Source organism: Danio rerio, chromosome 2 (genome assembly GCF_049306965.1).
Source record: "Danio rerio strain Tuebingen ecotype United States chromosome 2, GRCz12tu, whole genome shotgun sequence".
Classification (NCBI taxonomy): Eukaryota; Metazoa; Chordata; class Actinopteri; order Cypriniformes; family Danionidae; genus Danio; species Danio rerio.
The window spans coordinates 53,976,647-54,002,500 of NC_133177.1; the positions used below are offsets into that span (position 1 = coordinate 53,976,647).

Sequence of the window (25,854 nt, forward strand, 5' to 3'; positions counted from 1 at the left end):
ATTTTTAAAAGCTTTTTTTTCAGTTTTGATTGATTGCATTTTATTGGCAGCTCTTAAAAATTATAATACAATACATATTTAACTTCACATATTTGTAAACAGAAAAACCATCTGCAGGTACAATCCATAGGTTCAGTGATAAACTGTATGTGGTATGCAAGTTAATGGATGAAATGAACTGTTTGAAGTTATGTAAAAAATGTAAGAAGCAGATGTTTCTCCTCTGTCTTCACCTCCAACACTGCTGCCATATTTCTCCCATGTTGAGCATGTGCTTGTTAACGTGATTTTTCTGCCCCGCAGCAGAACATATGAGTTGCTTTCACCTCTCCGTCAGATCTCCTACCTCCAATACATTTACATTGTACATTTTAAAAAACAAATCAATTATTCATGATTTCAGATGCATGTTAATTAGCACTGCATTTCGCCATCTGTGTTTTCATGTTTTTAGGCACCTGAATGTTTCTTGAACGTTTATAATGGCGGAGCACAACTTCTCGCTGTAAGAGAAACTTCTGCTTAATTAAATGACATGGAGAGGCTGAACTTTTCTTTATTTAATGCGGTTATATTTTAACTCGTTAACCCTGGGTCAAATGGGTGCTTCGAGTTTTCACTTTTCTTTTATAATTAATAAATAATTAATCACATCCTAACTTTTCATGCACGAACCAGTTTTACGTCCTTGTTTACATATGTGTTCAGTGTCAGTCATCGGACGAGCGTAGCACGTGATCTGGTGACGTATACTGTAGGCATAACAAGTAGAATCATCTCATTAAGCTATCAAGCTTAGCCTAAATCGACTATAAAGGTAAGAAGTAAATGTTTTGTTCGGTTTAACAAGTTAAGTTTACGTAAGGCTCCTGCATTGTTAATAAATGGCCAACTGTTAAAGTTACCAAGCTTTTACCTGAACAGACGTTTCCAACTAGCCTGAAGGTAATAACGTTAATTAAATGTACTCTTCTTCTCGCAGTGACTTGATTTTTTATCGTCATTTGACATTTGTTTTTAGTCAAATGCTGAAAGTATGGTTTAACCCCTGCTATAATGTGTTTCTGTGACTGTACTAAAAAAACGGCATATGCTGGTAATGTTTGTTTTGCTGATTTTTTATTGAGGACTCGTTGGTTTTATATTCAGACTTTCTCATTAATATAATGTCAGAAAAGTATTGTTTGTAAGGCCTACAACTTTGTTCACAGGCAATTAAATTGTGCTAATTTTGTTTTGAAGTCATGTTTACATGTGAATCATCTTGTTATACTATCACGTTTTTTGCTAATTCGGCTATAAAGTTGAGAAGTAATGCTTTTTTTCACTTAGGTTTAACAAGTTAAGTTTACTTAAGGCTCTTGCATTGTTAATATATGGCCAACCGTTGATGTTACCAAGCTTTTACCTAAACAAACGTTTCCAACCAGAAGGTAATAACGTTGATTAAACGTTCTCTTCTCACAGTAACTTGATTTTTTTTTGTCATCATTTGATAAATGTTTCAGTTAAATGTTAAAAGTATGGTTTAACCCTTGCTAAACTGTTTTTCTGTGACTGTCCCTGCTGAAAGACAGCACATACTGGTAATATGTTTTGCTGGTTAATTGAGGTAAAGTTGGTTTCTATTCGGACTTTCTCCTTAATAATATATTTTTAAAAAAGTATTGATTGCAAATTCCTAATACTGAAATCATATTAGCAGCCAACGAAAATCAAAGTAGGCTCCAACATTGTTCACAGTCAATTAAATAGTGCTAATATTGATTTGCAGTCATATTTGCATGCGATTTTACTCCGATAATTAAAGTATCATGGTAAATAATATAATTAAGGTAAAGTTGGTTTTATATTCGCACATTCAGACTTTCTCATTAATATTATAATTTCAGAAAAGTATTGTTTGCACATTCCTAATAGTGAAATCGTATTAGCAGCCAACGACAATCAAAGTAGGCCTACAACATTGTTCACTGTCAGTTAAATGGTGCTAATATTGTTTTAAAGTCAGTTGTTAAGCGCCTGCTAAACTGTATTTCTGTGACTGTCCCAGCTGAAAAAAACAGCTATAGTAATGTATGTTTTGCCGGTTTATTGAGGTAACGCTGGTTTAATATTCTGACTTTTCTCTTTTATAATATAATTTCAGAGAAATATTGTTTTTTAAATTCCTAATAGTGAAATCATATTAGCAGCCAATGACTACAGTAAGTAGGCCTACAACATTGTTCACAGTCAATTAAATAGTGCTAATTTATGTTTACAGGGACTAGATTTTTTATCATCATTTGACATTTGTTTTTAGTCAAACGCTGAAAGTATGGCTTAAACCTTGCTAAACTGTTTTTCTGTGACTGCCCCTGCTGAAAAGACAGCATATACTGGTAATATATGTTTTGCTGGTTTATTGAGGTAAAGTTGGTTTATATTCGGACTTTCTCGAAACGAGAACGAATAGGCATAACAAAGTTGAATCATCTCATTAAGCTATCAGGTTTAGTCTAAATTGACCATAAAGGTAAGAAGTAAATGTTTTTTTTCGGTTAAGTTTAAAACATCAAAAGCCTAAAGCCAACAACTACCAAAGTAACGTTAGGCTCCAACATTGTTCACAGTCAATTAAATAATGCCAATGTTGTTTTGAAGTCATACTTGCATGTGATTTTAGTCTGAATATTCAAAGTACCATGGTAAACAATACAATTAATATATAGTTGGTTTTATATTTGCACATTCAGACTTTCTCATTATTAACATCATTTTAGAAAAGTGTTGTTTGCAAATTTCTATTTATTATTATTATTTTTTAACCTTTCAAAATGGCTGCTCTCATTAAGTTACTTGTGTTCTTTTTCGATGGGCACTATTTGCTAATTTCAAGTTGTTTTAGTAAGAATGCAATTTCTGTTACAAATTTTCAAATACAAATTTTATTAAATAAAGGTTTTCTTGACTGAAACAATGCATAATTACTTAATAATTAATTCTTTGTTAGAAATAAAATGTTGAAAATGCATGTTTTAAATTTGATATTACAAGTAAAAAAAGTGCTTTATTCCTAAACAAGCAAACATGTTACATTTTTTTGTAATGTAATCTATATCATACCTATATGGCAATTTTTTATTTATTTTACTAGATGGTTTAATAAACATCTCAGTTTCAGAAAATGTGAATTTTCTGCTTTTATTTATATATATATATATATATATATATATATATATATATATATATATATATATATATATATATATATATATATATATATATATTTCAGGGTTACAAGGTTAGATAGTGCTAATGTTGTTTTGAAGTTACTTGCATGGGATTTCAGATCGAATATTCAAAGTAGAGTGATCAACAATATAGGGACTGTGTTAAAATGTGTAACTGAATGAATGTGTTAATAGAAAACTAACTTTACCTCAATAACAATATAGGGAGCGTGTCACAGTTGTCATTGAACGAGTGTGCGAATATACAACCAACTTTACTTCAATGGCTGGTTTATGTTGGTTCTGGTCAAATTGATCCTGACGAGCAAAGGATTCGCAAGAACCATCGAAGGGGTAACAAGAACCCGCATAAACCGCATAAAACGGCATCAAAACATACGTTACCAGCGTGTGCTGTTTCTTTCAGCATTGCAAATCCTGTGAGTATTTTGCTAAATATTAAGTCTAAAATTGTTTCGCACTACCCTTTTTTGGCAACAGAATGCAGTGTGTTCATGACCATGAGAATAGTAACAGTGGTAATATGTCATTCATAATTTGCCCCGGGTTAATAATTAATCACGGTATCCCGTCGTTTGGCACTTTGCATTCATAAACCTGGGGTTCGCCTCATTTGCATATCAGCTGTGTTGGTGAATGAACATGGGCAGAAAATTACCTGTTAATAAAAGCTTGCTCTACCTTAATTCGTATTTCCAACTGCTACAAGTTTTTTTTCCTGAATGGAGTTCTACTATTTACATTTTTTAGCACGTGACTACTGTTTCTAATTATGGGTTGCACTTCCGGTTTAGGGGAAATTTTGAACAATGATGCACCACAAATATCCATACATGGTGAAAACTGAGTGAGAGTTAAGTTTGACTTTGTGCTTCATTTATATTTGTTACAAAAATATTGAAGCTCTCAGGTATAATTACTCATAATTAAGACGTCACATGGGTTCAAGTCTTTTAAAAATGGCAGTTTCCCTTATTTTGATAAATTAAAGCTTGTACCTATGTAATTTAGATGTCAGGTGTGGTTCAAGTCACTTTCAAAATGGTGGTTTACCGCCATTATGTTGGAGGTAGGAGTTTGTACTTGTGTAATTAGGACGTCAGGTATGTTCAAGTCACTTTCAAGATGGCGGTGTACCTTCTTTTGATATATTCTAAGAAAGTTGCTTCAGTAGGTTTGTTACCTTTGGTTTTAGAATCGAGTGTTACGTTTTTAATATTTTTTCAAAAACGTGTGAATACACTAATAGTAATAATATAGCTAATAGTATAAAAACTAGGGCTGCATGATATTGGAAAAATCTGACATTGCGACATTTTATTTTTCTGCGATTTTTAAATATTACGATATAAATACAATTTCACAAGGTAGTTGGAACAGGGTTGGGCGATGTCGACCGATTTGGCATCGTACAATGTCCAATGTGAAACATTGCAATGGACGATGGCATCGGTGAGTTAATTATTTATTATTATAACAAATTAATTATTTGTTGCATACCGTAGGGCTGGGCGATTTGGCAAAAAAAAAAAAAAAAAGGTTTTTTTTTTATAAAGTTTGACCGATTTCAATTTTTTTTATTATTATTTTTTTATTTATTTTATTTTGTTATTTTTTTATTGTGTAACTAGTCAACTTAAAACATTACGACAACATGATTGAAGTAGCAATCTCTTTATAAGTAACTTGAAAAACCATCTGGTTGAGGAACATTATATTTTTAATGGCCATGCCATACATAAATTGGTCAACAAGGTGTAAATAAATGTAAAACAATTTCACCAGTTAAATATCGTTGCAGGAGATTTGAATAAAAAAATATTTGTGTAAATATTGCAGTTGCAGGAATACAGTGGTATTTTTGCAAGTTTTGCTGAGCCTAGGAAAGATTGGCTGTCAGCTCGGTTTTGACTTTGACTTCTGATTGAATGACAGGTTGTAATGCTGCTGCCTTTTTCTTAAAAAGATACAGTGGAAGAAACGGACTGAACATGGAAACTGTAAAGCCTAATTTAACCCAATGCGTGAAGTTGTGGACGTATAGCAGGAGCAAATAAAAGCACCAGATGTGTATCTAATATAAAACAATATATTTAATCTATTATTTCTTTTTTCCCCCTTTTAAATATCGATCATTTGATACACTTTGCACCACTCTCTCTATTATGCTGCCTGATCTGTCTGGTTTTCAACTAGGTCCGCTAAATGACGTCATGGGGGCGGGTACTTTCATTTTCACTGCTACAGCTGTCAGCTGCTCACCTCTGCTCATGTTAAAACCTAAGATCTGCGCGGTTTTTCACATGGCAGGTTTTTACGTCCTTTATACATGTTGAGATCGAGTTTATCGACTTGATGAGGGAATATGTCTTGACAATCCACACAGACATGACTTAGTAAAGCATGAAGTCATGTAGGATTTTACTGCCTACAACTTCATGCATTGGGTCAAATTAGGCTGTCCAGTCTCTGTGTTCAGTCCGTCACTATCATGATTAAAACCCAGACAGGCAGTCAAGCAGGTCGCACACCAGAAGCGCGACGACACGGCGCGCACATGACAGTTTAAAATATCACATACCAGACACGCACATTTGCATGATATTTAACATGAAACTAATCATTATAATCTGTGGCGCGGCTAAAATATGAACTGCGTCCTGAATCGTGGCTGGGCGGCGCCGGTGTGTGTAAAGAAACTTATGTTTAGAATTCTAAAATGCATGGCGCTGTGTGGTGCTGCACGGCGCTTCTGGCCTGCTTCATACAGAGAGTGAACCAAAGTGCATTGGTGCCATTATAATGCATCAAATATTTTTATTAAAAAAATTGCGATTTCTCGATTTAGTATAAAACGAAATCGCCGTCAACGTAAATTTGAATTAATCGAAAAAAATCGCCCAGCCCTAGCCTACCGTTTCAGCTACCTGACCCGCATGGTCTTTGTTTTACCCGTTACCAAATCATAAATAAATAAAGATAAGTGACCCAAGCATAAATGATCTGTGTCGTTATAATTGCATCGACAAACTTTGGTTGGTATAAAAGGTGCAAGACCTACAGCAACCAGCCGACAGTATCTGAGGTTTTCACTAAAATTGCTAAGTACAAGCGTGAAAGTGACAGATTGAAGCAGTGTACTGATGCTGTGACTTGCTACCTAATGCATTAAAGAGACCGAACAGTTGTTAGATAGAGTGTGGACGTTGATCATTTTCATTCTAAAATGCCATTTTTAAACTAAAACGTATTAGTGTAAATGGGGCCTGAGCGTGTATTTTTCGTTAGCGGGTTGCTGCTGCGATGGGGGTGGGGCAGAGGATCGCAATGCCGGCTTAGCATTGTGATGTCTATCGGCCATCGGTGATGAATGACCCAACCCTATTGGAACAGCACTAATGGTCAGTTTTCTGCAACACAATCTCATGGCAATTCGTAACTTTTTGATTTAGTGGCTAATTCGTATGAAATCGTACAATCTAATTCATACAATTTAGTACGACTTGCTCATCCCCCAATGATGGTTGGGCTTAGGGGTGGGGTTAGGTGCCACGCCTCCTTTTTAAAATCGTACAATTTCGTACAACTGAACTCGTACGAATTAGTCACTAAACTGGCAAAACGTAAAATTCTAACGTTTTTTTTCGTGAGATCAGGCTGGTTTTCTGGGGGAGTTTAACAGTAGAAAATAAATGCTTTTCTAACTTTGCTTTGTTTCATTTCTAGTCTAAATATATATAAATCTTACAGATCTCGTAGATCGCACTTATCTCTTTTCTTTCTTTTTTATTCTTTTATAACCTGTTTTAACACATTTTTTTATCTGTTTATAATAATTTTTATTGTTGTTTTTATTTATTTTTTCTTATACTTCTCTTTTATTCTTGTTTATGTAAAGCACTTTGAATTGCCACTGTGTATGAAATGTGCTATACAAATAAACTTGCCTTGCCTCATAAGTTGCCTTTTTAATGATAAATAGATGAACTGTGTGTATAATGCCACCTCTGTGTACAGTTTTTAAAAGAAACATTTCACTTATTGTTTACAGTTTAACAGAAATTACTTCAATAATTCATGCCGAACATCATGGGGTGTAGGAAAAAGGTGGAGAAAGGTAAGAATTAAAGTCTTCTTTAACTATAAAATGTCCCAGTGAAGTCAAGTATTTTTGATTTTAGTGTTTATATGCTAGTCTTGTAGTTACCTATAAGCTAATGCTCCGAAACTTTGATACATTTTTTTTATTATTTAAAAGGTATATACATTCAAAACAAAGTTGATGGCTGTCCAAAATCACCTAGCCTACTACTAAGCTTGAATAGGTGAATTTGAATTTACTACACAACCGTTAGAAAAGTATGTTCAATTATGTATGAATGCGTTATGTAATATGAATGGAATTCCGATGTGCTACATCCACAAATTTTTATTATCACCTACCAGCAACTGCTTCACTCCCATTCATGAATTCTATCAAATTGTATTTTGGGATAGTGTAGCATACATTAGATGCTCACTTTAGAATTTTGCTGGTGGTAGTAGGTCATCCAGGTACTTGCATACTGTTTTTCAAATACTATAAATTCAGACATACTACCACTGGTGGAAAGAGTAGTGAAAAACCATATTCTAGTAAAAGTACCATTACTTGCCTAAAAATGTAGTGCAAGTAAAAGTAAATATTAATAAATATTACTGAAATTATGAGTAAAAAGTAGCCCTTTCAAAAGTACTATAGTAGTGAGTGATGAGTATTATGCTGTTAAAAGCTGATGCGTTTACATGTAATTTGTGCATGTGTGTGTAAACGTAACGTTCTGTAGTGCATCTAGTAATTGTCTAGAAGGCACACAACATCATAAGTCGTTAATATTGGGTTAGATTTAGGTTGTGATGTCAGGTGACCAAAATTCAACGTCTAAAGACAACATAATTTTGATTTCCAATAATGACAGCAAATGACAATGATATTTGGTCTATTTTAGGTTGTTAGAAAGTGACCAAAATCCAATGTTGAGCCAACATCTAAAACCAACATCATGTTGAAGTAAAATGCTGACATTTATTTGTCAGGTATGGCAACCAAAATACAGCGTCTGATAGATGTCATAGTGGTAACGTCCATGCAATGTCAAGCTTTAGCATCATTAGACTATAATATTTGGTTGGTTTTAGGTTGGACATTGATGTTGGCCTGATGTTGAGTTCTGTCGTCAACCCGATTTTCATTTCCAAACAAAATGCGATGTCCCCACGACAATAGGGTACAACGTCAAGTTGACGTCATGTTGACATCTTGTGCCTGCTGGGTGTTGTAAGGCCATTTTGGTCATTATAAAGTAAACATTTGTCAGCTTCTCATTGACATGCATCTGAACAGTCTTTGGGTCACTGCGTGTAAAGATTTTGGACATCTTCTGGGACACTTTTAATGCTTCCAATCAGTTTGCCGCAATATTAAATCGCCATGTCTTGAGGTAGTTCATTATGATGCATTTTACCTTCTATGTGCAGTTTGATGGGACAGGAATTACAGGACTGATGTTTCTAATCCCCATAAACAATAAAGAAGTAGTGACTGTAGATTGAAGGAAAGTCGAGGAGTAAAATTACGAATACTCCACTAAAAATGCACTCAAGGGAAAGTAGAAGTACACATTTATAAAACTACTTGGTAAATTACAATTACTAAGAAAAACTACTCAATAACAGTAACTTGATTATTTTTTATTAGTTACTTTACACCTCTGCATACTACTCAGCTAGCATACTATATAGCAGGGAAGTATGTAATTTTTCTGCAGCCTCAGGGTATCTGCGAGGTCTTAAATTCTTTAAATGTCTAAGATTTCAAAGACTACATTTTAGGCCCCAAAAAAATATCACTGAAAAATTTACTTGTAAGTTAAATCATTTTAATAATTTTACCCAACACCTTTTTAGGCCAACACCGGTATGTTTTATTGAGATGTATTGTTGGTGACTGTATACTGTATTTAACAATACATCTCAATAAAACTTTTAACAAAACTCTATTTAGAATATGGTTCCTCACAATAACATTTGCAAGTTTTCCATGTATTTATGGACCATATGTGATGAGGACACTGACCTGGACAGACTGTTGTACATTTACTTTATTATAGCCTTTAAAGCTTGTCAAAGAAAATAATGTATGGTTTGTATGTTTTGACACGCTTAAGAGTTCCCACTTAGATATGCTTAGCATTTATAGCAGGTTTGGCGTCTTGTCCCAGGAGAGAACGCTAAGCTCGGAGATACTTGAGCCCAAGGCTCGGTCAATATAAGGGGATCCGAGATCAGGTAGGTCTTGAGAGCTCACACTTAGAGCAGGGAGGCAAAGGAAGAGATGGGGTGGAAGGGGGGATTCTTCCAAAATGAAGAGAGAGCAGTAGGGAGTAAACAATCCATTTATAGTAAACTTTGATTACTCTGATTGGATTATTACTGATTAAGCAATTACATTTTTTTAAAGGCGCAAGTAAAAACCCTTATGTTTTAGCCCTTTATTAGTCTAAAATGTAATTTATAATTGCCTAAAAAGGTCTTAAAATGTCTTAAATTTGACTTGGTGAAACCTGTAGAAACCCTAAGCCAATATGGATAACTGATTGTGATGATACAAACTGCTCTGGAATCAAAACAGACAAGTTGCAGATGAAAAGATTTTTATTCATTTCTGTATGGAATTAATTCTATTGCTACATTTCAAAGAAATATGGAAGGGATTCAAGCTTAGGGTTCTGAGCAAGCAGTGGTATTCACAAAACTTTGAAGACTATTTAGAAAAATGGGAGGAGCTTGTCTGTCCCGCCCCTCTTCATGTTTAAAGCCACAGGGAACCATAAAATGCTGAGATTTTTAGTATGTTGATGTATTTCCAATTGAAATTAAACATTGAGTAATGGGCGGGGCTTACTTTTTTGCAACGTTCCTTGTGGAAAACTAATGCTAAGAGGTTTTGGTTAAGAATATTGTGCCTGAAGCTGTCAGTGATTTTCAAAAGAGAACTGCCACACCAAACATGGAATATTACAGTATACTAGACTTTGATTCAAAGTAACCACAACAAACATTATTATTTTTTTTATTATAATGAGTTTCACAGTTTAATTGTTCACCTAAAGAATAACAGTAGCAAAATAAACATTGTAAATGTTAGTTTCACACAGCCTTTAAATATAAATATATTAAAGAATACTTGAAAAAACTGCACATTTCACTGCACTTCAGAGAACCTTTAAATGTTTAAACGACCCTTACAACACTATTTCCACCGACTGTTAATATTATAACACAAATATGCTATCTGTAATCTGCGTTAAGGTTTCATATTCCCAGATGAAAACTGGTGATAAACCCAATTCTAAATGACACTTTTCAAACATTTTTACCCAAGGTAAACAGGGTTTAAATCTATGAAAATGTGGAGTTGGAAGCAGTGTAAAAAGGACTTAAGTCTGTATCTGTCAGGAAATAAGACACCTTTGCATGAGTTGTGTTTGTGTGCGACAATTGCTGTGTTCTGCTCACACCTTTCCTCCATCAGAGGTTCCACCTGGGTGGAGTGGGCTGCTGGCATATGGGCCATGTAATTGGTAGAAACAGCACAGCTGTAGATGGTGGTTCTGAGACCCAAAGTCCTCTAATCACGGCAGAATAACAGTGCCCAGCCAACCCGCACGACTCTCTCTCTCTCTCAGTGTGTGTGTGTGTCCTCTACTGCCATCAAACATCAGTCTGATCATTTCAACACCTCTTGACTTTTAATAAAGAATATTCTCTTATGATTCCTACAAAAACAGTTGCCCTTGTGATAATGTAATCAAAAGAAATCACAATTTGTTCTTTCAAAACCCATTGAAGGGTTTATTTCACTCAAATATGAAATTCTATCCTTATTTACTCAACATCCTGTTTTTCCAGATGTTTTTTTTTTCCTAAAGAAAACTAATGGAAAATGTTGAAGGGCCACAAATGAACATAAAAGAACAATAAACATAAATCAAGGCAATCTGGGAAACCTGTTTAAAAACAGTCATTGTTACATTTCATTAAGTTTTCTGACTAGTGTTGTTGTAAACCTAAACCGAAAATGTTTATGTTAATTGAAATTAGCTGAAATATAAATATTTCATAGATCATTTAAACAACATTTACAAAAATGTACATGATTTTGGAAATGTCACCTTGAAAAAATTAGCAAATTATAACTTTGACAAAGTAAAATTCTAGGTTTAAGTATACTAAATGGCTATAGTGACTATAAAATATACATTTTAAAATGCATATTTAAAAAACAACAACTAATAAACCTGAAACCAACGCAGCACAGTAGAATTCTAATGAAAACTGAATAAAAACAAAAGCTGATTCAAAAACACAAATACAAACTTAATTAGTATCACTGTTCTTCCAACAAAGGTATTTTCAGAGGTACTTTCATCTCAGAAGACGTTTAATTATTGTAGACGTTTGTTATACTTGTATACATACTTGAAGTGAAAATTATTAGCCCCCCTTTGAATTTTTAACTGGAGAAAGTTGTTTTATTTTGGCTAGAATAAAAGCAGTTTTAATTTTTTTCAACACCATTTTAAGGTCAATGTTATTAGCCCCTTTTAGCCATATATTATTTCGACAGTCTACAGAACAAACCATCATTATACAATAACTTGCCTAATTGTTCTTACTTGCCTAACCTAATTAACCTAGTAAAGCATTTAAATGTCACTTTAAACTGTATAAAGGTGCCTTCAAAAACATAGTAAAATATTATTTACTGTCATCATGACAAAGATAAAATAAATAAGTTATTAGAAATGAGTTATTAAAACTTATGTTTAGAAATGTCTGGAAAAAATCCTCTCCATTAAACAGAAATTGGGAAAAAAACAATCAGGGGGGCTAATAATTCAGGCGGCTAATAATTCTGACTTTAACCGTATATTGTCCCATTTCAGAAAAGATTTATCATATCGTCTCTGCCATACCTGAATGTTTGAAACAAAAGTAGGGTGAATAAATAATATCTGAATTTGCATTTGATTGGTAAACTGTTATTTGAAATGCACTATAAGATGAAATATATACTACATGACATACTGATCCAGTTTGATAAATTTTAGCCAACAAGTAATCCAATCCACCTTTTGTCCAGTTTTTACTCAGAAATTTTTAAAGAAAACATGAAGCACTGTAGCCTTTTAGTTCTCGTAAACCTTTAATCAAACTCCTATCCTCGTTTCGAAAACATTGTTTTAAGCCTTACACAGCTAAAAATAGATGCGTCATTACGCCATCATTACGTCATCGCCAAGGAAAGTAAATAAAAGGGTTATTCGAATGCACAGATTGTGCTGTTATTTCTGTACAAAATGTAGTCATTTTATTCCTGTAGTAAGATAAGCACTCTTATTTTTGTATGATATATTATTGCTTGTTTTTTAGATTTTTTTTTCTAAATAAAACAAAGCTAATTGTAATTTTTGTGAAATTTACTAGCAATTTGTTAAGAAAAACTGTTAATCCTAAACCCTACCTGAAAGGAAGCCAGGAATTAAATAAAGAATTCCAGAGGATAAAACAATAAAATGAGAATATACGATCTTATAAATAATTAATAAAGTAAAGATTTTAAAATCCCCCTCCCTAAAATACATTTTCTAAGTGATTTATCTTTGCTTTTCTCTGTTAATGAATCTAAAAGGAAGATCACAGGAAGAACTTAAAACACCTTGAAGGAGCAGACTGAAATCCAGCAGATGCACCTGTTATGATGTGAATCTTTGTGTTCTGATTGATTGCGTGCGTGTGCGTGTTGGAAATCAGGGTGCTTTTAGCATTTTGCAACACAGCAAAGGTGTGATTATGAAATGTGAGGCGAGGGTGAGTCTCACAACACTGTCAGTGCTGTAGGTGTTAGTTAATGCCACCACAAGAAACATCTGCAGGGGAAAAAGTTCTATTTTTAAGAGTTTTACTCCAGGAAAGGTACGGCAGACGCTTCCTTCTCTAACACATCCTTCAGGTTTTTTTTTTTTTTTTTTGGTCTGCCTGTAAGATTGTGTGCAGCTTTGAATCGGACCAGCAGTAAGAGTGTCACCTGTGATTCTGGCAGGCGGTTTTGTCTCATCTCCGTCTCATTGTGAGAGTTCCAGCGCCTTCATTAGCAACTCGGCTCGTCACACTGCCTTTAAACGCTGATAATGTGATAATTAAAACAGCTGACGAGCATGAGCTGTCATCGCTGTGGCAACAAAAAGCCTCATTTACAGGTGGAAGAATAGCAAAGCATCATCCAGGTTTACCATCCGCCTCCCGGCACACTATGGTGGAGCTGCTAAAAACCTGACAGGAAAATACTAGGTGCTGAGATTCAATCAGATAGAATACTTGTACTGATATAAAAGTTTAAAGTCTGATTTTTTTGTTTTTTTTATTTAAAGCTCCGTTTAAACAGCAATTGCTAATTAAAATAGACATTTCAGCATCATGAATTCAATACTCACACAAAACTTCTGAAATCATTTTGTTATGCTGATTTGCTTTAATAGTATGTGCTGCTTCATAACAATTGAACTGTGATTGAAATTAGGATTTTTTTTATTATAGTGCCATATTATGGTATTTAAGGGTAAAATCTACTTTTTTTTCTCTCTTCTCAAAATATCCCCTAAAGTTAATCAGATGAGTTTTACCATCTACAGTTGGTCAGGCGAAAGCACTTTTAGCTTAGCTTAGCATAAATCATTGAATCGGATTAGACCATTAGCATCTCACTCAAAAAAAAAAATCTATAGTTTTCCTATTTAAAGCTTGACTCTACTGTAGTTAGTGTGCTTAGACTGACAGAAAATTAAAAGTTGCTATTTTCCGTGTAACTATAGGAACTATACAGTGAACTACACAGTATGCACAGTTGTTTATTGATGCATGCAAGAGTTTGAAATGCATGTTTATATGTAGGTGCATGTGTTTTGTAGATTATTATATAGAACAGTAAATCTGTTACTGTGCATTTCAGGTTGTGTTGTAAGCCTTTCTTGTTTAAACATTAAGTATAAGCAATTGTCTCATTAACATGCATGCAAACAGTTGTTTCATACCATGTATGTGCTGGCATTTTGCAAATGTGTCACAAATTTACTCAACTGTATATCAGTTATGTAAATGAAACTGGAATTTCTGATGACTCATTTTAAATGTTTCAGAGTTGATGCTCTTAATCAACCCAGGCCCATTATGGGTACGTACACCTGTATACATTTCTGGAGAGTATGATTTTTTAGATCCCAAATTTCTCTCACAAGTGCCATTCGCATCTGCTGTTCTCAGTTAAATTCACCAGAGACCATTGCCTGCCTGACTGACCGACCGATCATCCCACCCACCCCATTCCCTAAACCCAACCGACAGTGTTTTCAAAACCAATCCAAAAAAGCCCTCGAGGCTGCCTGATTTTTATCACGTTTTCAGATCTTATTTGCTTATTTTATTTTTTTAGCAATTTTTTTCAGCCATACGTAGCTCTGGCTACATAATTTGTGCTCTCCAGAAGTGTATACGGGGGTACGTTTTCAAAATGAGCCTGTGTTGCTTTTAAGATACCGCGGCTGTGTCTGAAACCACCTACTACTCAGTAAGTAGTGCATTTGAATTTAAATGTAATACTCTGTCATTAGAAAAGTATGTTCAATACAGTATGAATGGAACTCTGACGTACTAAATGCCATTTTGTTATAATTTGTTATAATAACCTACCCGGAATTCTATGAATTCGGACATACTACTCGGCTCGCATACAGTTTTTAGCGTACTATATATATCGGTATAGTATTATGGACTTAGCCAGTAATTTAATTTATCATGCACTTCAAATAAATTTAAAATACATTGCTCTGGGTGCATTTTGTGGCACATTTCAGATGACAAATCCACTAGAGGGCGCTGATTTATTTTGTGACTTGCTTAGAAATAGGTTACGTTTAATTAGACTCTGTTAAGGTATTTTGTGGTATTTATTAGGTGTTGTGCTAATAACTGTATGAAAAACATCATTAATATTTTATCATTAATGTGACAAGGAACAAATGTTGTTCGCATCACACTGCTGTAGTGTTCGTTTTACCTACAAAACTGCAGACAAATATATGTTGAAAAATGTTTTGACAGTTTTTCAGTCAATTTTCTTCCGTTCTCTCATAAATAATAATATAAAATAATCATATTTACAATAATAATAATATTAATATTAATAATAATAATAATAATAATAACTAATAAGAAATAATAACAATAAACAGTGCATTATATAAATATAAATCAGGGTTCAACGCTAAGGATTTATTCTACTGGTCCAATCGGGCCAACATATCAGATTTTTTACTTGCCCTGCCAAAATTTTCACTGGCCCCACCAAAGAAAAAATTTAATTTAATAGCTATTTTATGGCCACATATATTAATACTGTGTAAAAAATAAGGTATATAATCATTTAAATGTTAATAATTGTTTAAATAATGTAAATAATATTTAAAAAATGATTATAAATGAAAAAAATGAAAAAGCTTTCGTGTGTTAAAAAAAAATAAAAAGCAGTATGGATAATGTACAGAGATTTTATTGCAGTTCAAAATTATTTTTACAAAAGGTGACCCCAATCGGGCCAGTAATGATCCCGTCTACTGTCCCAAGCATCTCTCTCGCTGGCCCCGGGCCAATGGGCAGTCCTTATTGTTGAGCCTTGATAAATATTTGGAATTTTTTTTGTCACATTTAATTAATGCAACCTATTAAAAGCTTTATTTATCAATTGATTTGACATATTTTATGACTAAACCAAACTATTTGAAGAATGTTGTAATCTTTGGTCAGTTTAAAGTGGCTTTATAGAACAAAACTCATGAAAAAAATATAAAAAGTCGTTTTTTCTTAAACTTTAACACTTATTTGGCACTTTTGATGAATAACATTTCAATAAAAAAACATAATTGCATTTCTCACAACTTTTTGAGTAGTGTATCGTGGTGTTTACATTGTATTTTCTCCCCTGAAACATGATACTGAAACACTTGTTCTTGGCTAATTATTCTTATCCGATTCATATTGTAAATAAACAATTCCCATTGGAATACTTCCAAACTTTCACTTGGGAGTGTAACAGGACTCGTGTCGAGCATGTGTGTGATTCATCGTAAGAGTATTAGGTGGCAGATAAATGCATTTCCCTTCTCTCTTTCTCCATCTCTTTCTTTCAACTACACAATGATTTATTACCTGAAAAGACCAGAGAACTAATTAGTGGAGTAATTAATTAATTTAAATTTGCATATTTGCATTTGCAATTAGTGCAGTCAACTGATTAGTCTGAAATGAGGAGTTTGACTCATCAGATGCTGGTGTGAACTGGACCAGAACGTGCAGTATGCCAGCTGAGGCGTTTTGGGGGGCACTATGTGTGTGTGTTTGTGCGCGTGCGTGTGTGTGTGTGTCCACATGTCGCTGTTTTGGGGACTGCCCTCTGCTGCACAGTGAAATATTTACCGGAAAAGTAGTAGTTTGTCTACTATATGATTTAAGGACGATGAAGCGTAAACTAAACACAGCTGCACTTCTAACATTCTCCACGCTAGACTGCACTAGAGACTCGGAGTTGTCATACACTGTGGGCTCAACTTACAGAAGCACCTCATGCAACACCAGCAAAACTGTGGAAAAGCTATATGCTTTATCTGCCTAATGTATTAAGCTATGTTTTATCTTCCTGTGCATACAAGATATCATGCAGTAACTCATGTTGATTATTCAGTAATGTATTTAGGGAAGTCTGCGCCAATTTTAGTGTAGGAAAATTCTGATTATTAATATATTTTATTATTATAGCTTTAGATATTTTTTGTGAATTATTTTATAGTAGTTAAACTGCAAAATTGTAAATACTAACATTTAAAAAAAACAAGACATACAGCTGAAGTCAAAATTATTAGCCCCCCTCCCCCCGTTTATTTTTTCCCCCAATTTCTGTTTAAATGATGAAGATTTTTTACAACACATTTGTAAACTAGTAGTTTTATTAACTTATTTCTAATAGCTGATTTATTTTATCATTGTCATGATGACATTAAATAATATTAGACTAGATATTTTTCAAGACACTTCTATACAGCTAAAAGTGACATTTAAAGGCTTAGCAGGGTTAATTTTTTAACTAGAAAAAAATAGCTTAATGGGACTAATAATTCTGACCTTAAAATGGTGTTTAAAAAATTAAAACTGCTTTTATTCTAGCCGAAATAAAACAAACAAGACTTTTTCCCAGAAGAAAAAATATTATAGAGATACTGTGAAAATTTCCTTGCTCTGTTAAACATCACTTGGGAAATATAAAAAAAAAAATCAAAGGGGCCTATTAATTCTGACTTCAACTGAACATTACATTTGTTAACATTAGCATTCAGATCACTTCCAAAATATTTACTATTATTAGATGTTTACAATTTGAATATTAAACGTAGAGTTCATCCAAAAATGAAAATGTTGAGGTTTTATTATTATTATTATTTTTTTGCTCAACACAAAAAAAGATATTTTGAAGAATGTTGGCAACCAATAATTTGATATTCCCCATAGACTTCCAATATAAGGAAAACAATGAAAGCCAATGGGGACCCAAAACCGACCAGAGATTTTCAAAATATCTTCATCAGAAGGAAAAAAAAACACTACAGGCAAATAACGAATGGAGAGTGAGTAAACAATGACAGTATTATTATTATTTTTTTTTTTTTGGATCAACTTAACTTCTTAACAAAAAAATGTCATGTATACTACAATGAATTAGTAATATTTATTCATTTAAATTTAAACCCAAGCAAAGATGATACTGCAACGAATTTATATGTATGTATGTATATATGTATACAATATATATATATATATATATATATATATATATATATATATATATATATATATATATATATATATATATATATATATATATATATATATATATATATATATACATACATGCATACATACAGTTATTAGACATAATTATTAGACCCCACTCCTCTGAATTATTATTTCTTTTGTTTATATTTCAAAAATGATGTTTAACAGTAAGGAAATTTTCACAGTATCTCTGATAATATTTCTTCTTCTGGAGAAAGTCTTATTTGTTTTTTTTTTTTTTTTGGCTAAAATAAAAACAGTTTTAAATTTTTTTAATTAAAAAAAAAAATTTTTTTTTTGATCGTCTACAGAATAAGCCATCATTATACAATAACTTGCCTAATTACCCCAACCTGCCTAGTTAACCTAATTAACCTAGTAAAGCCTTTAAATGTCACTTTAGCTGTATAGAAGTGTCTTGAAAAATATCTAGTAAAACATTATTTATTGTCATCATGGCAAAGACATAATAAATTAGTTATTAAAAATTAGTTATTAAGACTATTATGTTAATCTTCTCTCTGTAAAACAGAAATTGGGGTAAAAAAAACAAACTAGGGTCTAATAATTCAGGGGGGCTAATAATTCTGACTTAGTGTGTGTGTGTGTGTGTGTGTGTGTGTGTGTGTGTGTGTGTGTGTGTGTGTGTGTGTGTGTGTGTGTGTGTGTGTTCAATTCACAATTATTCATCAGGAGTCGCCACAGCGGAATAAAACTGCCAACTTATCCAGCATAGATTTTCTGCAGCGTATGCCCTTCCGGCTGCAACCCTGTACTGGGAAACACCCACACATTCTCACATTCGCAAACATTCACTAAGTTTAGTTAATCCAATTCACCTATATCTCATGTCTTTGGACTGTGGGGGAAACCGGAGCACGCAGAGGAAACCCAGGCAAACACTGACAAATGCCATCTGGCCCAGCTGGGACTCAAACCAGCGACCTTCTTGCTGTGAGGTGACAGTGCTAACCACTGAGCCACCGTGCTGCATATATATTTATATAATAGGTCTATACATTTCGTCCTTAATAAATAGAGGTTTATTAATATATTGTATATTTTTAAACCGTGCTTTCATACAGAATATATATTTAAGAACAAACAACTTAAACAACAAAAAGATTAAAAAAATGCAATAAATACCAAATTAAGCGTCTAACAAACAAATATGACATTTTAAAATTAATAAAATAAAAATAAAATACATCAACAGTGTGAAAACTATCTGAAATTTGAGGTCTATTTTTATCATTTTTTGTGTTCAAATAATTAATGCTGTAAATATATTATAACTCCAAGGTGTATGTCAACTGTGACAACAACTATCCACAATGTCCTGTAATTACACCTAAATATCAAACAATTACATGATGCCATCAATGTACCAAAGAGTGGATTTCGACTTGCTACTGCATAATGAGAAGGATCAGACTATTATTGTCTATTATATTTTCCTGGGTGTTTTCTTAATATGATTTATTTTTTTGTATCTGTCACATGTACATCACTTTTGTTTATTTTTACGTGCTTTATAAATTAAGTATTGGCATAGTGTAGTGCAGAGATTTCCTCTATTATCTGAGCATTTATTCTCCGTCAGACTCGAGCATGCATGTGTGAAGACATCTCAACTGATTTGCTCTTGCCTGCAGCAAACGTCGGCCTGTAATCAAATAGCTACACGCGCTTCGCTTTTAAAGTCTAAATCATTTCGTCGGCTCTACACTGGTATTGCCGCAGCAGTACTGGCATTAATCTCCTTTTTTTATCCGGAGTTTTTTGACGGTAAATGAGAGCCTCCCGGTGCCCATTACCGTGCGCACCAGATGATGAGAGCGGAATGAAGGTCCCGAGAGACGCGTCACGTGACCAACAAAACGTCAGTGGCAGATGGCATGGGTACCAGCGCTGGTGCCTGGCATGGGTGTCATTTCTCTGTGAAAGAGAGAGAGAGAGGGATAGAGAGAGAGAGGGAGATTAAAGGAATTCTTACTGCTCCACATCAAGCACATGGGAGGAAGCTCTGAACATCGCGAGGAATTTGAACATGCGAGCTGAACACTGAACGAAACAGGTGAGCATTGGACATCAGCATCAGCTTTGGCATGCCATGTGTTATTGTTGTGTTTATTGTTGTGTTTACGTGTGTAGTTGCATGCAGCAATGTATTCATCATTTACATGCTTTTGACTTAACTATAGGGATCGTTGTTGTTTATCTTTTATTTTATTTTATTGTTGTTAGCCCTTATACAGTAGCAGGAACATTGCCAGGTTAACCAATTAGGACTTGAGCCACAGGACTGAAATTTTCTATCAGACATGGACCAACACCCTCTTGAGATGACAAAAGAAGATGCAAATTTTATCTGTGAAATGTGATGTGCGAGACGTTTCAGTGTAATTTCACGTCTGTTTAGCAGTTTGATTTTGTGATCGAGTTATGTGGATCTGAATCAGCAGGTTTTTACCTGATTTGGTAGCATCCACACTCGATTTGGGTCATTTAAAATGACTGGAAATTACTACTGAAATGTCAGAATGCGTGCGTAATATTTGTAGTGAAACCGCCACAAAGGCTGAACACAACAAACAGCTTGTAGGCCTGTTCATTTGAGGGACACACGATTTGTTTGTCCACCCACAATTCTTGGCTCACATTTGTTTAATTTAACTAATTGTTAAATTGTTTTGAATGAATGTTATATTGAATGAGATAATCAATATTTAATTGCAACAATAATGCACAAATATAAAAAGTGGGACAGATTATTTACAAAATAGGGTTGTTTTTAAATGCACCCTTAAGAGTAAGTTGTTGATTAATTAATTTGTTGCAGACAAATATTAAAGTCTGACACATTTTTAGACTAATTTATTGCTGTGACTAGCAAATGAAGTTAAAAAATATTAACAGCTTCAATCTGCACGTGTTTTTGTTTTAGAGGAAAGCATTCATTCCTCAAGTAGCCTAATGTTAGATATTTAGTGGCAGCTAAATCCAAAGCCGCCATTTCAAAAACATTTCAATTATTCAGATAGCCCATGAGTAATTAGGCTTCCGGTCAACTGACGTCATGATTTCTGTATTTTGTTGTTGTTTTTGTTGTGACACAGGGACGATGTTAACGGTACCGTTTGAAGAGCCAGATATGATGCGCGAGTCTCAGTTTGGCGCCACGTTCACGCGTCAGGAAGACGTCCGGACACTCAGCAGCGCCGAGCTCAAGGAGGCAGAGGACGACAACACGGACAGGGAGGAGGAGGAGGAGAGAGAGGAGGACGAGAACGGGCTGCCAAAGAAGAAGGGTCCCCGCAAAAAGAAATCCGAGGGACGCGGTGACCGAGTCAAAATGCGCCGTCAGGAAGCAAACGCGCGTGAGCGCAGCCGCATGCACGGCCTCAACGACGCGCTCGAAAGCCTGCGCAAAGTCGTGCCGTGCTACTCCAAAACGCAAAAACTCTCCAAGATCGAAACCCTGAGGCTGGCCAAGAATTACATTTGGGCTCTGTCTGAGACTTTGAGCGCGGGAAAGCGACCTGACCTGCTCGCGTTCGTGCAGACCCTGTGCAAGGGCTTGTCCCAGCCCACCACCAACTTGGTCGCGGGTTGCCTCCAGCTGAACGCTAGAAATTTCCTCACAGATCATAACGGGGACGTGTCGTTCTCTGGCAGGCCCGCGTACGATTCCCTGTACCCATACCCGAACGCCGAAATGGCCACGCCCACCGGCCTCAGCTCTGGGACGCGAGAAAGCGTCAAACCGTTCCGGCCCTACAACTATTACGCGTCCTACGAGTCCTACTACGACAGCGCCTCTCCAGAGAGCAGCAGCCCTCACTTCGACGGCCAAATGAGTCCTCCAATTAATTACAACGGGATTTTCTCGCTCAAAAAACACGACGAGCAAGTCGAGTACAGTAAGAACTGCCATTACGGGATGAGATACTGTAACGTTCCCGGTCGGGGCTCCATGTACCGCGTTTCCCCAGACAGCCATTTTCCTTATGACTTACATCCCCGCAGCCAGTCGTTCCAGAGCCAGGACGAATTAAATACGGGTTACCATAATTAAAAGCGAGCATAGGGGTTGGATGCCAGCTACACTAATCTGTTAATTAATTAGTGCTTGTTGCTGATTGTTTTTTGCTTTGTTTTTGGCACGTTTGATTTCATCATATTTGGAAGTACTGTAAAAATCAATGCTATTTATTTCCGACTGCATAGGTCGCTCGAGGCTGTTTGGTAGGCCGATTACAATCAATTACACGAAGGAAGATGGAAATCGCATTCTGAAGCATATCTTGTGGAAATGGATTTATTCGTGTGTTACATGAAACACAAAATCATGATAGCAATAATGGAACTATGCAACACAGTGTGTGACATATTGCCGTGCAGACGTGTAAATAGCCTGATTGTGTGAATTTTATTCTTTGTTAGACATCAGTGTCTTTGAACTATGGGTACTCGCCACCATCCTCACTGATTCTGCGTATAATGTCAACAAGAAAACTATTGTGATTTTTGCTATGTGGAAATGCTTTTTTTCCCCTCTGTTTATTTATTCACTGAGCTAACTTCGATCAGCTTGTCGAAATAAATCTTGAATGTGATCAGATGTGTTCATGGTTTTTACTTTTTGGAGAAAATAAGCTGGAATAAGCGGCATTAATATATAATATTGCATTAGCATATACCATATCAACTGATTAGTAAATAGAATTTTCACATTATTAAATCTCAACATTATTTAAAAAACATACATTACCAAGTTACTTGGTTCACATCTAAAGACGACTGATGATGATATTTATTGTCAGCAGGTTAAAAAAATGTAAGAGTTTTAAATCATAAAGCTTTGGTATGATTTGTACTAAATATTGCCGTGAGCGCACAAGTTTGGCAAATACGGAACGAACTGTGTATGCATTACTAAATAATTCTCAATTAATAAATTAAGAAACCTGATAAATCGTCTACATTACGAATGGATTAGATCGAAAAAACACTTATTTGTTTAAAATGTTTTTGTGCAAAACAACTTGAAATAATAAATATTCAATTAGCAATTGTTTGGATTTGACCTTATGTTTATTCATATTTTAATTTAAGTGCTCCATTGGGGCTTTAGCATGAACATGTTGAATTTATTATGACCTTTTACAAGCTTGTTAATAATGTATATTATCTAAAAAAAACTGAATTTCATGCTTTTATTATAATCATCATAATATTTGTTAATATTAGTTAAATCATTTAACGAATTTGCAAGTGTACAGCTTTTCTGCAGATTATTTCTGTCAAGTATTATTAAATGTCAGATAATACAATTCAGAGATGACAGCTTCCAAATATTGTTTTACAATTATAAATGTATATTTTTATTTAATAATAGTTAATAGTTTATTGTTTTATTTCATGTGTAATGATTATAAATGATTTAACGTTTCCTTTGCAGTTTCTAGAAACGAAAAGGCGAAATATAAGATCTGAAACGAGATCAGCGATTAATTATCTTCTCGTTATTATTATTATTATTATTATTATTGTTATTATTATTAGCATGATTATTTAATTTTGATATAATTATTTAGGGAAAGGGATTGCATTTTAGGAGGTAAACGATTTGATCTTCAAGTCGGAGAACTGAATCCAGTCAAGAGTTTGACCGACTTTAAGTAAACGCAGCATAAATCGACATTAAAACCTATCTGACGATACAACTATTTAATTCCAATAACAATTACCATTATTTCTGTATGTAATTTGACTTAAAAGTCTAATTTAAAATCCAGTTAATCTGAAACTGACCATTTGATAGCAAATATATTATTAGCGGCATTCTTGTCAAGGGTATTTACAAGTAATAATTATTTCCCTATAGCTTACAAGTTATCAAAAATATATGATTGGAAATCAAACACGAATTTATGCTTATTTATTTTTTAAAAATATATACATTTTTCTTTATTCTGTTACGCATTAAATACAGAAGATCACGTGAAGTTTGCGTTATTAAAAATCAGCCGTTTGATATTTGCTTTAATAAAATCGAACGAAACAAAAGACTTAAACTTAAAACAAAACTATATTAAAACTAAATATTTTTAGTTTAGTATACAAGTTAGACATTTCTCAACTTGCAGCATTAGTAGACTAAATGAACTCGGTTATGTATTATATATACATTTGCGTCTCTGACATCATCTCGTCCTGCTCAGTTGCTGTGAGTGTGAAAACGCGTCTGTGTGTTTGACATGTGAATCTCTGGAGCTGGAAACCTCCAGGCCACTGACACCATCCTTCCTCTCACACACACTCATCCTCTCCTCCAGCCTCTGACAGCTGCTGTGTGTGTGTCTGCATGTGTGCGCGCGCGCAAGTGTGTGTGTGTCTCGAGGGTGAAGGTCTGAATGGTTGGCATGCATTGGCTCTCCTTTGACTGAGAGGTTAACCACGGCTGTGCCCTCTTTCTCTCTCTCTCTATGGAGGTATAGAAGTATAGAGCAGCATATGGCACGTTCAGTGTGGGTGGCAGAGCTGGAGGCGTCGGTCTGGCTTTTATATGAACACGGTTTTCACATTCATATCTGTTCTTTATGGGTCCATGCGACTCGTATTAAAAGGCAATTCATAATGCATGCGGCACATGCATATATGCATATAAGTAAACACGTGCAATCGAGGTACTCTTAAGTGAATCAATTAACAAGTGGCACATAATTGCACCCCGTGGCGCAATTGTCAGTATGTCATAAGTAAATATGAATTGCATTACGTTTTCGGGGGAAAATACAGAGTACGAGGTGGCAGGGGAAGAGATTTATTGCAGTTATTTTAGAAAGTTAAACTTAATACCAATAATAATAATAATAATACATTTTCTATGTTTAGTTTTATTATTAAGTTAAATTAAATGAAAATGAAAAAATCTTGACAGCACAATTAAATATTTTCTTTAGATGTATTAATTTTAATCAACACATTTTTCATGTATTTTTTTCCTGACTTTGGTTAAAGTAACCATATTTTCTAATTATAACTCTGTTTTGTTTCATTTTAATTGCTTTTTAAATGCTTTATTGCTTTTTAATTATTATAGTTTTCTTTTTTACTTTGGATTTTTTAGATGGATTTTTTGCAATATTTAGCTTGAACTTAATTGTCTTATCTTTCGATTTTTAAATATGTTTGGTGAATAAAATATTTTAATGAATATATCTGTTTAATAAGTTTGTTTTGTTAAAATGCACCAAAATACATTGACTATATTCACTGAGAAATGGATAAAAAATATAAATTTTCAAAATGGGGTGTACAAAATTAGCAATGCATACATCTACAAAATTTTTAACTATAATTTGACTAATTTTACTAAGTTAAATTAAATGAAAATGGTAAATGTGGACAAATAAATACATGTAATTTTAAAATACATTGAATTAAATTTTGAATATCTATTTCTTTAGATTATTTTGGCGATAGATAGATAGATAGATAGATAGATAGATAGATAGATAGATAGATAGATAGATAGATAGATAGATAGATGGACTGATAGATGGATGGATGGATGGATAAATTTCAAAACAATAGATAGATAAATAGATGGATAGAAATAAAACAGATGGAT

At 34.1% G+C, this 25,854-nt stretch overlaps 2 protein-coding genes across 5 annotated transcripts in view; both read left to right on the forward strand.

Moving 5' to 3' along the window:
- The first annotated feature begins 723 nt into the window (after positions 1–723).
- Positions 724–25,854, forward strand: part of fyco1b (FYVE and coiled-coil domain autophagy adaptor 1b) — a 210,961-nt gene continuing 185,830 nt past the window's right edge. The window contains exons 1-2 of the mRNA XM_073930645.1: positions 724–817; positions 7,288–7,353. The gene's annotated coding sequence lies outside the window, so the exon portion shown is untranslated. The remainder of the gene's footprint in view (positions 818–7,287; positions 7,354–25,854) is intronic.
- Positions 779–22,837, forward strand: neurod6b (neuronal differentiation 6b). 4 transcript variants are annotated; one of them, NR_132274.1, is made up of 3 exons: positions 779–817; positions 7,288–7,353; positions 22,446–22,837. NR_132274.1 is itself a non-coding variant. In NM_001309843.1 (3 exon segments), coding segments are annotated over 2 exon segments (999 nt in total). In that variant the 5' UTR covers positions 814–945; positions 7,288–7,313; the 3' UTR covers positions 22,294–22,837.